The sequence below is a fragment of the Pollicipes pollicipes genome, unplaced genomic scaffold, assembly GCF_011947565.3.
Source record: "Pollicipes pollicipes isolate AB1234 unplaced genomic scaffold, Ppol_2.1 Scaffold_4295;HRSCAF=5057_pilon_pilon_pilon, whole genome shotgun sequence".
Lineage (NCBI taxonomy): Eukaryota > Metazoa > Arthropoda > Thecostraca > Pollicipedomorpha > Pollicipedidae > Pollicipes > Pollicipes pollicipes.
This window is the reverse complement of record NW_023596461.1, coordinates 24944425-24962135: the sequence shown is the minus strand read 5'-3', so window position 1 is coordinate 24962135 and position 17711 is coordinate 24944425. Positions and strand designations below refer to the sequence as shown.

The 17711-nt window shown below is 54.7% G+C and overlaps 1 protein-coding gene across 1 annotated transcript in view; it reads left to right on the top strand.

Annotated features, from left to right (window-relative positions):
- The window catches only part of LOC119097342 (ATP-dependent RNA helicase DHX33), a 36987-nt gene that overhangs the window by 11696 nt on the left and 7580 nt on the right, over positions 1 to 17711 (top strand). Inside the window, exons 2-11 of the mRNA XM_037220389.1 lie at positions 9501 to 9674; positions 10031 to 10196; positions 11204 to 11337; positions 11639 to 11737; positions 12189 to 12350; positions 13173 to 13363; positions 14382 to 14495; positions 15144 to 15294; positions 15848 to 16002; positions 16885 to 17056. Of these exons, the coding sequence (XP_037076284.1) occupies positions 9501 to 9674; positions 10031 to 10196; positions 11204 to 11337; positions 11639 to 11737; positions 12189 to 12350; positions 13173 to 13363; positions 14382 to 14495; positions 15144 to 15294; positions 15848 to 16002; positions 16885 to 17056 (1518 nt within the window). The remainder of the gene's footprint in view (positions 1 to 9500; positions 9675 to 10030; positions 10197 to 11203; positions 11338 to 11638; positions 11738 to 12188; positions 12351 to 13172; positions 13364 to 14381; positions 14496 to 15143; positions 15295 to 15847; positions 16003 to 16884; positions 17057 to 17711) is intronic.

Sequence of the window (17711 nt, the reverse complement as noted above, 5' to 3'; positions counted from 1 at the left end):
CACGGAATTCCCAAGCTTATCAGCGGGGTTATCGCTCATGTCCGGTGATTCATTGATTCATTACTGCTCGGAAGGCCCTGGACAACCAGTACGATCCCTGCGATAAGTCTTGCGGATGTAGTAGACGGTAGCCGGATGTGGATACAGTAGCCGGCTTCACGACAGGTTCAGTCTTGTAGCATTATCACACTGTTGCAGAGCTGCGGACGCCGGGGACCACTTATGTTGATTTTCTACAGCTGGCTTGTGGAATCACGTCATGTGTTTTTTATTTATAAAAGATGCAGAACAAAAGATAAATGCACGAGGATAAACAATTATCAGTGATGTCTGAAGATTGGTTGTAACAATCAATCAACCAACCAGACTTCTTGATGATACCACGTTCCTGTAGGTTACTCTGCTTTGATGGTCCCACATTCCTGTAGGTTACTCTGCTGAAAGGTTGGGCGCCCAATGACCCCAGAAGTCGGCGCGCCCTAAAACCCCAATCTTCATCATCATTTGCTGAAAGACCCTACTATTTATTTTACGACAAGGCTCCTTTGGTATTTTATATTGCTGAGTATTTACTGAGTACTGTGGGACAGCCAAAGATCAGCTGGCCTTTGGCTGAATTATTTGGAACGCGCCTCCAGCGAAATACACAGAAAGCTTCGTTAATTTTGAGACTGCTGGACAAATTTTAGTGGTTTTGGACATAACTGGTCTGCCACTTAGGATGAAACTGGGTATGTGTAGCGTTGTCTTGAGCCAAATCTTAGCGACTTTCAATATCTACATCTCAATCACTTGCAGTGGTTGAAATTATGCATACTTGGAAGACTCCGTTTATGCGGGGCCATGCATTATCCGCCACGTATGGAGCCGCATATTGCACAAGCTTCCAGATGCGATACATGTCAGAAGATAAAATGCATATCCCACTAATACCGAGGATAAGGGATGTTTTCAAGGAGGGTAACAAAGCACGCACCCCTACCTCTATCCCATGCGATACATGCGACTAAGTGTTGGCATTTCCAGTATCGAGCCAGACGCGTAAAAACAGATGGATTGAAAGAACGGCGTATTTTCATTCGCCATGCAACACATTTGGCGTGCTCGCGGCGCGCCAAAATATATATTTTGTTTTAAAGTCTGCGTGCTGCCCCTCTCATTGGAAAACATAATTCACGTATCCATACCAAGATGGCGACGACTTGCGGGTAAAACGTACGGAAGAAGATAATGGGGCTGCAAATATCACCACGTGCCACCAGACTTGTAACTGATTCCATTTGGAATAGTCCATTCTGGATCCGAAGCCAAACGCGTCCAGCTGAATCCTAATAGGATTTAAAGCAACTGATGAGGGTTGAAACATAACCCTAATCGAACTCCGGCACAAAAGTTGCTGCTCAAGCCGATTTCAAATCCGAATCTGATTCAAAGCGACGGATGACAAGGGAAACGAAACCTGAATCCGGCGCGATCGTTAGAACTGCAAAATTTGATTACGAATCTGACTTCATCCTTTTGTTGTTAAAAACTGAGCAGGTGGTGAATGCATGTGCATTGGGAGTAAGTTTATGCATGTTGCATATATATATATATATATATATATATATATATATACATATATATAGACACGTAGGAAGTGCTTCGGCGCTTTTATATGTTTCAAATAAGCGCCATAGTTGTTCAGTTGGCTGTAATGCATGGAACAACTCAGGGTCATTACCATGTGTATATGTATTACAATATCATGTGTATATGAAGCAACATGAACGTGACTCTTTTGCATACCAATTCAAAACTGGACGCCTTGGTGCTTGAGAGAAGCGACATATAAATGAGGTAAAGTGAAAGCGTAGGAAAGTCCAGGATAATATGGCGAACCCTGCCGTTGCCTTTAATATTAGCACACACTACATGGGTGCCTTATCTGGCACAGTAGCAAGTCAGCAGTGTGGGCACTCAAGAATTGTTGTTGAATCGCTTAGTTGATCAAATATTTTCAAAGCGGAATTGAAAACATTCCGCTTCTGCCGCAGGCCGCATGATTCAGTTCCGAATCCAGTTCAGCCAAGCAACCAATAGAGCTGAATCGGAATCCGGTGCCGGCCAAACTAGAATCGATTTCGGAATGAGATCTGATCAGACTTGGAGCGTTAGACGCATGTTAGCGCGATCATTATCACACACGTACCTTTTCGGTTTATGGTTACGAGAAACACCTGAGAGTAAAACGATACAAGGGAATAAGAGAAGTATCAAATACGTATATACATGCCATGCCAAGCCATATGCATCCATCCATGCCTAGCACGACCTGACCCCAGCCGCAGGACCTTCTCGTCTGCCGTGCTTCAGGCCAGTCTGAAAGCACAAATCGTGAGATGCCTTAGCTCCAGTGGCATCTGCTTGTCGCTTTTATACAGTAGGTATCGATGCTTTGGAGTAACCATTACAATGTTCTGCCATACGTGGAGCCTGACTTGGAAAACTATTGTAAAAGCGAACAGTCACTCGTGAAAACGCGCTAACGCATGGACATCATCATTTCACTGAACTTCAGCCACCATGAAACGGAGTAAATGTGTTGGCCAATGAGCCCTAAGACGCAAAGTGTGAGATATAAACGTTTGGTGGCGAATTTTCTGGCTTAGCCTGTTTTCTTCGCAATGGGATTGGATAAAATTTGTCAAGGATCAATTTCATCAGCCCTCTTATCTCGCATTCACAATTTATCTCAACGCTTACGCCTTGGTTTTTCCAGGCGCCACAGGTACCACCGATAACATCAGGTCTTATATCCAGTAGGCGCTCCACCCACTTAATTGATGACAACCAATAGCTTTAACACCGATTCATTTTCTTGAACGTGGTCGTAAAGTTCTCGAAAAAAGCGCACGTGCATGGTCATGATCCATGGCCGTATGACCATGCTTTTACGGCAAAATAAGGCATCAACCAACGCCAAACGACAAGGGCTAAGGTCATCGGTGTAAAAAACTCATACGGATGGTCACTTAAGTCAGCTAATCCGGCTGCACGCGAAACGCCAGCGATTACGCGCGTGAACGGCGGAGCTGAACACCTGAGTTGACGAATGGGTGTGGCTGCTGGCCACGTCTGTGTACTGCACGGCCCAATGTTGGCAGCGTTACGGCAGTATGGCGTGGGTGTAGCCCACTTTCAGCGAGCGAGGGCCTCCCTATTCGGGCAGCGGGGGCCAGATCTGGGCCAGCGATTGCTCCCCACATGATACATAGGCAGCCCGGCTGGCGTCCGATTCGGCCACTTTACAGCAAACGGTGTCCGGACACGGAACACAGGGCAAAGGTTTCGCGGCGCCCGGTCCGACCTGCGGACCTGCGTCAGCTGCCGCGGGCGTCATAATCTGTGTTCGACAATGGCGATCCCCTGCAAGGACGGCCTTCCCCGGGGCCGCAAACTTGCACGGTCATGGCATGAGGAGAGGGCCCACCCAGTGCATAATGAGCGCAACACGATATATGAATAATGCGCCTAGGATTTGGCCATGCATTCGCAGTCTCTTTTCTAGGGGCCCGCACTGACATAATGCAGTTTCTTGTAAGAAGCCGGATATTAATATAATCATGATCATGAGGCTCACGGGAGATGCACGCCTGCTCCAGCACCGCATCTAGTTCTGCGACCTGTAACAGACACTTCGAGGACGAGCGAAGGTCATACATATTTAAAAAAAAACGAGACTGTATTACCAAGGCGTGAACATACCAGGGGTGTCACTTTGTGTGCTTTTTAGAGGGCCTGAGCCTCCATCAGTGCTAACTAGAGCCCTCTCAATGGTATTCGGACCCCTCCCCCCAGTGCATATGTGCAAAAAGGTAAGCACTAGATCAGTGAAATGTAGCAAGTGTCGAACTGTTGGAACACTTAGTGCTTAAACGCATCACTATCGATATCATCATCAGGTATCATCATTATCGCTACCACATCGACGTCAAATGGGAAGTTGGTCCCCAGCATCGAAATGCTTCTGGAACCGACCAAATATGTCTTATATGTTATCCGAATATGCTAATTTTGACATCAGAGACGCAAATAAACATGGCCGACATCTAGGGAGTAATGTACCTACTACAGCGCATTGGGATGATCTGAAGCCGGAAGAGTGTGAACCGTAAGTCAAGCGTAAATGACAATATTCCAACCGAACGTTGGGGCTGGAATTCAGTCCGGTCGTCGTACCTGAAGAGCTGTCGGTTTCTGCGACTGCGATCAAGCTAAAGATCACGCAATTTGGGGCGTCGCTCCATTGTTCATGGCGACAGTAACGGACGCGATTTCACGTTACTCCTCTCAATTTATTATTAGCACGAAGTTACTCTTAAGAGGTTTGATGTTATGTATCGAAATTTTACACACATCATCTCAGCCTACAGAGGCAAACAGCTGCCTGCTCATGGCTTGTTCGCAATCTGTTGTCCTGCACGAGCAAGCTCCTTGAGACTGCAGAAGCGAACCTTTCGTCCATCCTCTCCTTCATTCGGGGACATCGGGTGCCCCTGACTCACAAATCGAATTGGCCTTTTCATAGCCCCCCCCCCACCCCACACACACCTCGCTGTCTCTCTGTCTGTCTATTCTTTCCCACTCTCCTTCGATAGTTCAATGCTGCGATCATAGCCTCCCCTGCATTTTTTTTTGGCTGGGATAGTGCCAATGTGTCTTCCCCTATCTGTGGCAGATGCTGACCTGCAGCACCTCCGCCACGTTCACGGCGGTTTAGGATGCTTTACATGTCCTTAGCTATGTCAGATGGGAGCTAGTAACCCTATCCTTCACATGAGATGGGTGATGGCAGTGGACCTGTCCCTTGTCCACGAAAGGTGAGGACGCGTGGCCTTCCCCGCCTGTGACGGGTAAGCACACGCGCTGTCCTCGCCTGTGGCGGGTGAGGTCCGTGCCTCCTCTGCGACGTGTGAGACCGGCAACCTCTCGCTGATTTTTTACAACCTCCGTGACCTGTCCCTCAGGTGTGACGGACGGGTACCGGATGACCTACACCGATAACACAGATGAGGACCCATAACCTGTCCCTCCGGCCCCACCCGCGGTCGGTCAGTGCCTGTGACTCCACCTTCCGCTGACCGGGCCCGTTGGGACGGATGTAGGAGCAGGGACGTAGCTCGGGGCGTCGGTGGCTGGGGTGGGGGCGGGGGGGGGAGGGCTCGGGGTCGGGTCAGGGTGGGACGGGTCAGCGGAGCGTCACGCCGCGCCTCGGCGTGATCAGCCCCGCTCGGCGCGTGACGTCGCCCGCCACCGCCACGGCTGCGTCACGCTCCCCGGCACAGGCGTCACCAGGCAGCTGACAGCCGGCGAGGTCATGGCGCCGCTAACGCCGCCGAAAATCATTAGTGTTTCTTACAAGGATTTTGCGTGAATTTCGCAACGAATCGCTTTTGAGCACTTTCGAACAGCCTGTCCAGAAGCCGGGAAAGAGTTGCTGCGCCCGGTTGTTTGCTAATGAGGAGGTCCAGTCCGCAGGCAGATGAAGAGCTGGAGCCGCTGCTGGGCCGGGCGTCGGTGCGAGCGGCACGGATCTGCCGGGGAGGGCGCGGCCGGGGTCACCCGCCGGGCGGAGCGGGCCGCGCCGGAGGAGAGCAGGGAGGAGCCGGCGCCGACCTTCACCCGAGCGCCGTCCACGGCGGGGTGCTTTATGGCGGGGTCAGCTGGCCGCGACGCTCGTGATACGATCGCTTCGGGCTCCGACACGACCGGAGCCGGCCGGCCGGTCACGTGATCCGTCAGCCCGGGCCGGCCGCGGCCAGGCGACAGCACCGGTGGTCATACATCACGCGCCGTTTGTCTTTGGCTGGGTGTCGGACCTGGAGGAAGTGGGACGCTGAAGCGGCCGGGTCAGCTCTGTATGGTGGCTATAGCGGCCAAGGATAGATATAGAGACAAAGCCAGTCAAGCGTGAAGTGAAGTCGACAGCAGACACGAGAGCCGCAGATGTGGCTGCAGCTCCAGTTCATTAATACTCGGAGACATCAGACCTGAACGCATGACACAAATCCCAGGCGAATAATCATGATTTTCACCGGGTAGGTGAGAGAGAGGTCAAGGGAAGACAAATTTTGCCAGAGCTTTTTTGAATCTGGGCGAATTTGCTCGATGTCTAGCACAAGCTTCTTCGCTCCGGGGGATGATCGCGTGCCCCCCCCCCCCAGCCACGTGTCGGACCAGACGTGTCTGTCTGAGATGCTTGTCTGACGCGTCGCGCTGGTACCGGACGGTGCTCGCATATGAAGGCTTATTTCTTTTGGTGGCAGGAGCTGCAACTTGCGATCAATTTGAGTTTCGAATGCTCCAACCGGTATAATGTGTAAAGAAGTTGGTTTGGAAAAGCCTCATCAGATGTCTGGTCTAGACCATATGAAGCGGCGTTAATTTTATCGCTTCGGTCAAAACAAATTCGATGGTGGACAAAAGCATACTTGTCGAATACATCCCTTTATCGACACGTCCCTGAAGCCCCCATCCAAAAAAATTCAAGCTTATGATCGCAGGATCCCATAAGCATGGAGCCCTATGCGATCCTAGATCCACCGTTGAGACCTAGGCATATGTCTGTCTACGTAATCTGGAACCGTTATAACAAGTCGAGCCAAAATCTCAATTTGTCACCTCAGCCGTAGTTAGTAGATTCAATGAGGCTGTGTGCATATGGGGACCAGATGACGTCACCAACAGCAACCTGGCCGTCTACCGTGTCCTTTGGCCAGGCAACGTGGGGCCGACACGGAAACACTCCGGAGCTGGTGGTGCAGGCCACGGACCACTCCCCGAGGAAGCGGGAGCGGCCGGGGCCGGCACGGCAAGGTCGGGCCCGCCGGCTGACACGGTCACCTCTCGGCCCGGCCCGGGTCCCGGACAGAAGGTCAGACAGAGCTCTGACGGCAGGGCGCCGCCACCCAGGCGCCAGCCGCGGCGCCAGCGGCACGGGTGGCCCGAGCGGACTGCGGCGTGGCGGCCACGGTCTGGTCACGAGCGGCCCAACAATGATGGTGTGACAGACAAACCCCGCGGCGGCAATGCACCAACGTACTTAATAAAACAAGAGTGACATGGTAGTAATGCCATCTACACGCGTGGAAAGTTTATATTTGTGCGTCTTTGCCAGCGATTTAGGCAAGTTTCAGGGGTGCGGTTTTCTATTTAATTTGGGGAGGGGGCTTCAGCTCCGGCAACTGGAAAGAAAGCTAGTGAAGCCCACGAAGAAATCCGTGTGCTGACATATTTTGAAGGCAGGTTGCGTTATTTCTCTTTGTTCTGTCCCCAATTCATTTTCGGAGTATGCTCCTGGCCGGCTTGTGTAAACCGATCAGAAAGCACGGTCTAAGCGACCGATGCACTAAAATATGCCCTGACAGTTGTGTGAAGCGATTTTGATTATTTGTGAGGAGGGATGTGCTTACACGGCAGGCGACACTGGAAAAGACATAGCAAAAATAAAGCCATCTTGTAACAGACGGCATCACCGTTTTCGCAGCACAACGGATATTTTTAATTTGGAAAATTTAGATACGAATTTTGAAGCACAGTCTGTTGATGTGGAAGCACAACGTTGCCAAGAATGGCAGCCAAACCTGCGCAGCTCCGACGTGTACCGTGATGTAAGGCTCGCGAAGCTTAGTGGCATGCACCGGCAGTGGGCGCCTTGCATCGCTTAGGGCCGTGGTGTCGCATTGAGTGGAGCGTGAGTTCATACCCGGGGAGCGCTTGGCATTATTTACGCGACAACAAGGGACAGGCTCCTGACTCCTTGGTGTTCCTTCTAGGCCTGATCAGTTGGTGCTTTGGAAATAAGTGGATTTGAAAGCGGCGAATGATGTCTTGATCGCAATGAGGTTTGGGAAGGGTTATTTCTGAAGAATGGGGTAAATGTGAATTCCTGGGCTTGACTTTGACACAAAGCCAGTCTGGTCTGACAAAATCCATTCATTGCACAGTATGCTTACTCATGTGGTTTTGGTATGCTGATATATGAGCATGATTGCACTGAAATCAGGTCAGGTTAACTCACACTGAACTCACAATTTTTTCCTCAAAGGAATGTTAGGAGATGTTTCGGCTTCATCTTACCATCACAAATTCATAATTACTTGAAACACTGTCTATACTTAGTTCAAAATTATTTGCTTCTGTACATCAAGCTCAAGAGCTCTCACATTTATGGGATGCATGTGCTGAAATTGTTGCGGGAAGATTGGTGTGTTCCCAGACATGTCCTTTAATGTGCATTTTCTGCAGTCTGGACAAGGTTTGCTTAACAGGAATTGTATTTTTCATTCAGGTTTTGGTGGCTCAAGCCCCCCCCCCCCCAACTTCCCCAACATTGAGAAGGAAGTGGGTCAAGTTAGGCAGAAACCAGCTTGTCAGTATATTTTGATAGTAGTTTGCACCATTTTTTTTTTTGCCGCACAGCCCCTTCCCCATAGCTCATTTTGTCTGTCCCTATAGTGCAGTTGGTTAGAATGTCTCTTCCACACACCACACACCACACACCACACATTCATCACACACCCATGACATTAATCCACACACTCATGGCAAGGTGGATTTGAGTCATTACTTGCCCTTGATTGGGATGTTCTGTGGCTGGTGGCAAAGGCCATCCTTAAGGACAATGTGACATCAGGGGGCAGAACAGACTGTGTAGATCATTACAGAATGTCAAACTTTGGTCACAATAATTCCACTGTCAACCTGGATTTTTTGAGTGTATGGGATAGGTCTGGGGCATACACAAAAAGCACTGCTTTGTGTATGCTCTGATCCCTTGCTCTGATTCTGAGAGGTGAAGCCAACCAGTGGTAAAAATTGTCATGCAGGCAGGTTGATGTGTAAATGTGTTCTGTTGTTTTACCAGCATGTATGCTGCTGCTCTGGGGGATGTACTGTCTCCAGCAGGATAACATGACAACTATGTCAATAGTATTGTGTGCAGCTGGCTGCTGCATTGTGATGAAAGTTGTGTTGAATGTTGATGAAGTGAAAAACTTTCTTTATGTATGCTACATCAGTTTACAAACTTTTACAGACACATTTTGGTCCTGTCATAGTTTGCAAGTTTGCAAAATAAACTTTCATGATGAACATTTTACTGGACATGCTTTACCCCATATGAACATTTTACATTGCAAACTTTTGATGTCATGAACTTTGCACCCTATGTCCTTAATCCGATGAACTGTGGACATACATGCTTATTGTATGCACACTTTTGTTTGCAATCCCTCACACCGCCCCCACATCACAGTTGCCATTGCATGTGTCGCCAGGCACCAGTGGCGGCCGACGTCCCTGTCCGTCCGCGGCTGACCACCGCCGGACCGCCTTGTCGGCAGAGCCCAACTTGGCACGACATGGCGCTGCACCCGGGAGGCGAGAACGGCGAGCCGCCGCTGAAGCGGCACAAGCCGGCTGCGGGCGCGGCGGCGGCCGACCCTGCCGCCATCCAGCGGCAGCGGCAGGCGCTGCCCGTGTACCGGCTGCAGGCGCGGCTGACGAGCGAGATCAGCTCGCGGCCCACGCTCGTGCTGATCGGCGAGACCGGCAGCGGCAAGACCACCCAGGTGCCGCAGTTCTGCCACCAGGCCGGGCTCACCAAGACCGCCATGGTCGCCGTGACCCAGGTGAGGCTCGCGCCCTGCTAAGTGTGCTGCTCTTGAGGAGCACTCGTGCCGTTTTGGAGGTGCTGGGAAAAGTTCCATGTCGGGATGGCAAACAGATGAAATACTCAAGCGCTGAAAATCAAGCTCGGAAAGAAATGACAGTTTGTCCCTCAAGGTATGACTGAGTGTCAGAAATCTTAAGCCATAGTTACGTATTTTTCCTCAGTACATGTGCCCCCTTAAAGTGATGTACGGTTAGGAGCGCATCCGTTTGACGTTAGCCCACCTAGCCCAACAAGCGAGCTGCTTCCGATCTCGTATCGCCGCCGTTCAAGCGGCGTGTCCGCTCGGTGACAGATGTCTCTGTGTGTCGGTAGCCGCGGCGGGTAGCTGCTATGAGCCTCGCCCAGCGCGTGGCCGATGAGATGGCCTGCACGGTCGGCCAGAAGGTCGGCTACGCGGTCCGCTTCGAGGACTGCACGTCCACGCAGACGAAGATCAAGTACATGACGGACGGCATGCTGCTGCGGGAGGCCATGTCGGGTCAGTAGCAGGACCAGAGCAGTGGTGTGAACGCTGTGTGTAGCAGCCCTCTCTGGAGCCTCACACCGCCGACACCGCGCAGTCGTGTCAGCTAGCTAGCCAGGGGCTTACTTGATCGGTCCCTCATTATGGCTACCAGATAACGCACTAGAGCCTCGCATTGCCGACGCTAACCTGTGATAAACAGTATGTTGGTTAGCTCACCATGCTGTTTGTCACGGCACGACGACTAAGCTCTATAGCGCCCCTTGCCTGTCGGCTCGACGCATCTGCATCGCCGACAGGCATGACCAAGCGCCTGGCTATGCACTAAGTGTCAGCAGCGCGCGCTGGGTTGTATGCTGGGCTCACAGCCCCATCTGCCGAGCGCTCGGGCGACTGGCGTGCCCTGACGACTGGCGTGTCCTGACGACTGGCGTGTCCTGACGACTGGCGTGTCCTGACGACTGGCGTGTCCTGACGACTGGCGTGCCCCGACGACTGGCGTGTCCTGACGTGTCCTGACGACTGGCGTGCCCTGACGACTGGCATGCCCTGACGACTGGCGTGTCCTGACGACTGGCGTGTCCTGACGACTGGCTTGCCCTGACGACTGGCGTGTCCTGACGACTGGCGTGTCCTGACGACTGGCGTGCTCTGACGACTGGCGTGTCCTGACGTGTCCTGACGACTGGCGTGTCCAGACGACTGGCGTGCCCTGACGACTGGCGTATCCTGACGACTGGCGTGTTCTGACGACTGGCGTGTCCAGACGACTGGCGTGCCCTGACGACTGGCGTATCCTGACGACTGGCGTGTCCTGACGACTGGCGTGCCCTGACGACTGGCGTGTCCAGACGGCTGGCGTGCCCTGACGACTGGCGTATCCTGACGACTGGCGTGTCCTGACGGCTGTTTGCCTGCCTGTCCGTCCGTGCGTCGCATGCCCGGATGAACGGACGATACCCGTCTCCGTGTCCGCGACTCTGGTCGGACCGCCATCTCAGTGCGCCGCCGTCCGTCCGCAGACCACCTGCTGCGCCGCTACTCGTGCGTCATACTGGACGAAGCGCACGAGCGCACCGTGCACACGGACGTGCTGTTCGGCATCGTGAAGAAGGTGCAGAAGATCCGCCGCGTCAAACAGCTGCCCGAGCTCAAGGTGAGGCCAGCTGGGAGTGCAGGCGTGTTATCGAGGGCGGGAGACGCCCTGATGTGAGGAGATTCGCGGGGTTTCGTGCTGCTTTACGTCTCATTTCGTAGTTAAATATTAGTTACCATTGGTTTCCTCGGCCATATGCGTTTTAGACTCCAACTTCCCAATGCTCAAGTTCAGTTCAAACAAGCTTCGAGTAAAGAATGTCTCAAAAATACGCGTTCACTTTCCGTATGCACGCAACATTGTCACGCGTGCGCCGTGTCGTTGGCTGAGCCCATCTGACCTGCCCGCCCCGCCGGCGCAGATTATCGTCATGTCGGCTACGATGGACGTGGACCACTTCAGCCGCTACTTCAACAGCGCACCCGTCATCTACCTACAGGGGCGCCAGTTCCCCGTGCAGGTGAGCCTGCTGGCGCCCATGGCCAGCTGGGCAATCGCGACCGGGCCGTGCAGCGTGATTGTGCCGGTGGGTATATGTCTGTTTCATAACAGGATTCCGTGGCCCTGTTCTCCCACGCGGTTAAGGGCCTGGTCGGCTCGTGTGGGATTGCATGCTGTTGACAACTTCGGGGTACCGCCTGTCTTGCCTTTCGCCGTGTGAAGTGGACCAGCATTGGTACGCATTTTAACGGCTCCCGAGATGTGCTGCGCCCTAAATTCACCAAGATGAGTGGTGCCCCGAAGAACTGGTGCGCCAAGATACCCCCAGCCCAACTACGCATGTTCGTTTACGCCGGTATTTCCTTCGTTGTCACTTTTATTGTCAATAAGTGGACTGTCATTACCATTTGTCCGCCAAGCCGCCGCCGTACTGGCGAGGTGGACTGAGTCCAGTCCCGTCGCCCGGCCAGGTGTACTACGCCAAGCAGAAGCAGGAGGACCCGGTGTTCGCGTCGCTGGTGTCGGTGGTGCAGCTGCACCAGACGGCGCCGCCCAACCAGGACGTGCTGGTCTTCCTCACCGGTCAGCAGGAGATCCAGGCCATGGTCAAGAACCTGCGCGACGTCAACAAGGTGCGGCCGACTGCTGCTCACTGAATGTGTGCATGGTGGGAGGCAGGAGGCGGGAGTGTGCTCAACGCTGGACCCATGTCATGGGATTGCTGGTGTAAAGAGCTTGGGCGCGAAAAGCGATGTAGGCTAAACAGTTATATCGCGATGTCGCAGACAGTTGTGAAGATTGGAAACCATCAAGCGCCTTGCTGTTTCGGTCCCCGTCTGTTGAGCTCGATAATGAGCGTTGCGACACGACCTGGGAGCGTATTTGATTTGCCACCGGCATTTCAGAGTGCGCCGATGGCATACAATAGCAGCCACGTTCATTTGTATAAGTGTTTGCTGTTGACCGCTGGCGGCATGTATTACCTATCTGTGGTAGCTCGCCGTGCGCAGGACCCGACGGCCCATTCCCCACGCCATCGCTGTACGGCACTCTGGTGGGGCGCTGACCTGAGATCGACCCATTCCCCGGCGGGTGCTGACCTGAGGCTGACCCACTCCCCGGTGGGCGCTGACCTGAGGCTGACCCACTCCCTGGTGGGCACTGACCTGAGGCCGACCCGCTTCCCGGTGGGTGCTGACCTGAGGCTGACCCACTCCCCGGTGGGCGCTGACCTGAGGCCGACTCGCCCCCCGGTGGGCGCTGACCCGAGGCCGACCCACTCCCCGGTGAGCGCTGATCTGAGGCCGACCCACTCCCCGGTGGGCGCCGATCTGAGGCCGACCCACTCCCCGGTGGGCGCCGATCTGAGGCCGACCCACTCCCCGGTGGGCGCCGATCTGAGGCCGACTCGCTCCCCGGTGGGCGCCGATCTGAGGCGGACCTGCTCTTCACAGGACCTGACTGGCTGCTGTCGGCTGCGCGTGCTGCCGCTGTACGCGAACCTGCCGGTGCAGCAGCAGATGGAGGTGTTCCAGCCGACGCCGCCCGGCCAGCGGAAGGTGATTGTCAGCACCAACGTGGCCGAGACCTCCGTCACCCTGCCCAACATCAAGTTCGTCGTCGACAGCGGCCTGGTGAAGGCCAGGTGAGGAGTCAGCAGGGACGTGGTGTCGTTGATGTACCTACAGCACGCTAACGACGCTAGATCTTCCAGCCGACTAAGCGGCTGTAGTGAAGCGAAAATCGATGAAAAGTTAATGGAGTTGTAAAGTTGTCATCGTTGCCAGTGCTCGGCGATAGAGCGGAGTGTTCTCGAGGCATAACGAATCGGCGTCGCTGCTCGTTCGTGCAGCTATATTCACGCAAAATTGTGGATGGGTCTGCAGGGAAGTCAGAATGAGATGCTGTCAGTCGATAGGATAAGGCGAGAGGGGGGCCGTTACATGACGACTTCGGTATTGATGTAATGCTCAAGGTGCCTTTGCCGACGTCGGGACTCTATACACGGTTCATCAGTTGGATAAAACAAAACTCGTTATGGGCGCCAAATGACCACTGGGGTCGGCGAGCCCGAAAGCACCACTAAACAACAACAAGGTGCCTTTGCCCACATTGCAGTGTTTTGGAAGGAGATGTATGATGACCAAGTGCTCTGCGAACCCGTCTTACGTGTCACTTCTGTAACCTGGCGGCGTCGGTCCGTCATCCTGTCAGCTTATGGACAGCAGGCCGTTTGCCCACCCGAATACCAGCTTTGTGCCGCCGTGCCGTGCGCGCCGCGCTCCCAGGCGCGTGAGCTCAGTGCGCCCGCCAGGTGACGTCCTGCGGCGCGTGCGGCACCGGCGGGCTCTGACTGCGTGGCGCGTGAGCTCAGTGCGCCCGCCAGGTGACGTCCTGCGGCGCGTGCGGCACCGGCGGGCTATGACCGCGTGGCGCGTGAGCTCAGTGCGCCCGCCAAGCGACGTCCTGCGGCGCGTGCGGTACCGGCGGGCTCTGACCGCGTGGCGCGTGAGCTCAGTGTGCCCGCCAGGTGACGTCCTGCGGCGCGTGTGGAGCCGGCGGGCTCTGACCGCGTGGCGCGTGATTGTGCCCGCCAGGTGACGTCCTGTAGTTTGTGCGTCGGCGGTGGGCTCTACTAACCCGCGTACCGGCCGTGCGGACAGGTGCTACCAGCCGGGTACGGGTCTGGAGATGCTGCGCGTGCAGAAGATCTCGCAGGCGCAAGCGTGGCAGCGGACGGGCCGGGCGGGCCGCCAGTCGGCCGGCTCCTGCTACAGGTGCGGCTCCGGCTGGTAGCCGACTGGCGGCGCTGGTGGGGGGCAGCTGGCGACCGGCGAGCTCGGGCTCGGGTCAGGTCACGGCAGGCACTGCCACTGTCGTGTCAGCTCGCTGCCGGGCTGACCGATATCTTGTGTGATGGTGCAGCTTTTGTTTTGCTGCGCCAGGCCCAGAAGGCGCTGGTTGTAAGAATGATGTTGTTTTCAAACTGGGAACGTTTTTGACTTGTTTTCGGGCAGAATGTAATTAGGTTTAATATCAAACATACCTCAATAGATCTTAGAAATGGGCTTATGTGAAAAAGGATTGCAGATCAGCCTTGATAATACTGATCTGAAAGATATTAGCTTCCACGCATGTCCATCTGTCCCTCCATATCTCACTGGTCATGTTCGAGAGTTCCTGATATCACCTGTGTCCCTCCCTCCCACCTGCATCGCACCGATCTCCAGTTTGTCTCCTACTTCAGCGTGACAGTTGACCAATGCCACCTGCTTGACAGCCGCCCTGTGCTGCTGCGCGACCTCGCATGGGTCGCCGGCGGGGTGCACACACGTAACTTCGAATACATACTTCGAGGCGACGCCGTGTGACACGGTGTCCTGTCTGCCTGACCTGGCCTGAACTGTCTCCGGTGTCGCTGGCAGGGTGTACACGCGGGCCGAGTTCGAGGCGATGCCGCGGGACACGGCGCCCGAGATCCAGCGCTGCAGTTTGTCCAGTGTGGCGCTCCAGCTGCTCACCATCGGTGTTCGGGACGTGCGGAATTTCGACTTCCTGGACCGCCCCGACACCAAGGTGCTGACAACACCCCTCCCCCTCCCATATCCTGCACAGACGCCCGGTGGCAGCCGACGCCGCGGCTGCGGGGATAACTTAATACTCGAAGGGGCTGGAAACTGAAGGTCTGTTTGTATCTGTTTTGGTGCCAAGCTACAAGCCTGACTACGGCTTAGTTTGACGAAGCTGATCCGCGTGTCACGTTGGATAAACGGCCGCATGGCGCCCACCCGATCGAGCCTAGGACTGGGTAATCGAAGTTGCCCGTGAGAGTCGCTAAAGTATCGATTGCTTTGTCGTCGACGAATCTAATCTGCACGGGGTCTGGTATTCTGAATCATCAAGTGCGCCACGAGACATGCGGCGGTGGGGGCAGTGGTCCCTCTCTGGTCACTCGAACATGCGCGTCATTAAAAACACGCTAGAGGAGCCGCATGAGCTGGACAGCGCCGTCGGTGTTGTGACATGCCAGCCTGTAGTGATGCCAGCATGTCATGTCATGGCATGTCACCCTTCAGGCGGTTAGCAGTGTCCAAGCGTGACGTCACTGTGACGTCACTCATGTCGACAGGCTATCGATGACGCGATGAAGGAGCTGCAGCTGCTGGGCGCCGTGTCGGCAGGCGAACAGCCGGAGCTAACGCCGGTTGGACGGCGCATGTCCGCCTTCCCGCTCGACCCCAAGTTCGCTAAGGCCATCCTGGCCTCCAAGGACCACGGCTGCACGTGAGAGCTGACGCGGCCGCTGCCGGAGAGCCGATTTTTCGGCGAAGTCTGCACCATATCTGACCTAATCGTGGGAGGTTTCTCTTCTCTGTCAGGTTTCGTTCTTAACATCGTAAAAATTTAGGAGATTTCTTCTTGAACAGGGAGGCTTATGGAAGAGCATTACTATTTTTAGTATATCTGATGGAAGCAGGAAAGGTCTTGAGTTCCTGTTTTATTTCCACTACAAGTTAACAGCTCTTTTGCTGATAGCTGTTATTATTATTTTTTTTTTTTGGTTGCGATTCTCGTTTTGGTTGCACAACGTTATTGAGAAAGCATCGACTACATTGCCGACACTCGACGTTTCAAGCTGCGCTCATTGTCACAAGTAGTTTTATTTCGAGGATATCAGCACATTTGACCACAGTGCTATGGTGAGGCCAGCTTAACAATACGTTATGCTGCCGCTGGCGTCGTATTATCGGTCCGTATTCGTCCGGGTTAAAATCGGTTTTATTCTGGATTTTCTGTCTTTTTTAACATTAACATGCCTTTTCGAGAATGCTAAGTCCAGATGATTTTGTGATAAGCCTGGCCTGCTATTGCTGCCGAGGTGTTTTTTTTTTACTGCAACGGTGAGTTGAGAGAAATAATCCTTTGCAACTGAATGTCCGTAGTCCAAGTTCCAGTAGCTTCATTTTCCATGCACTATATCATCCCAATTGAAAAGTCATACCAAGCAACTGATGGCCGCTGAACTGATGGTCGAACAACAGCGCGGTTGCCCAGAAACAGCGAGAGTTGAGGGCAGATCCGTCGGCTGCCACACATCTCCACAGTCCCCAGTAGGGTGTTGGTTTGCCGCCTGTGGGCCGCTGACGGCGCCGGCCGTGTCCTCAGAGAGGAGGTGGTGACGATCATCGCCCTGCTGTCGGCTGACGTCATCCTGCTGACGCCGGCGGCCGGCCGCCAGGAGGCGCTGGCGGCCCACCAGAAGTTCGTGGCGCCCGAGGGCGACATGATCACTCTGCTCAACGTGTTCCGCGCCTACCGCAAGGTCCACAAGAACAAGGTCAGTGTGAGCTACCCGGCAGGCGTGTGGACCCTCAGCTGCCGGTCTGCAGGCCTGTTATGGATTGTGTGGACTTTCGGGTGTATCTGGAGACCATGGCGTGGACGTATAGACACTGCGGTATATCCGGAGACGCCTCAACAAACTCTCAAGTCCCTCCGGCATACCCTCCGCTGGATCTATAGGCTTTCAGCTTTATTTCGGTGCGTCGGCCCCGTGCGGGTTGCTCAGTATGCAGGGACACAGGTGTGAGCTGCCGAGCGGAGAGGAAGCGGGCCGCTCGACATGCAGAGACACAGGTGTGAGCTGCGGAGCGGAGAGGAAGCGGGCCGCTCGACATGCAGGGACACAGGTGTGAGCTGCGGGGCGGGGAGGAGGCGGGCCGCTCGACATGCAGGGACACAGGTGTGAGCTGCGGGGCGGGGAGGAAGCGGGCCGCTCACTCGTCCGTCCCCCGCCGTGGCGTCGGTCGCTGCCGCCTCCGCCTCTGCGACACCCGATCGGAGACCGCCCCCCTCCCCCTCCCCCTCCCCCTGACGAGTCTGGCCAAGGGCGGGCCGCTGACCTGCGCGAGGCGTCGGAACGACCTCCGGTGGTGCACGGCCGGACCGGCGCGACTGCTGCTCCACCGGTGGCGAGAGATGGACTGATGTGG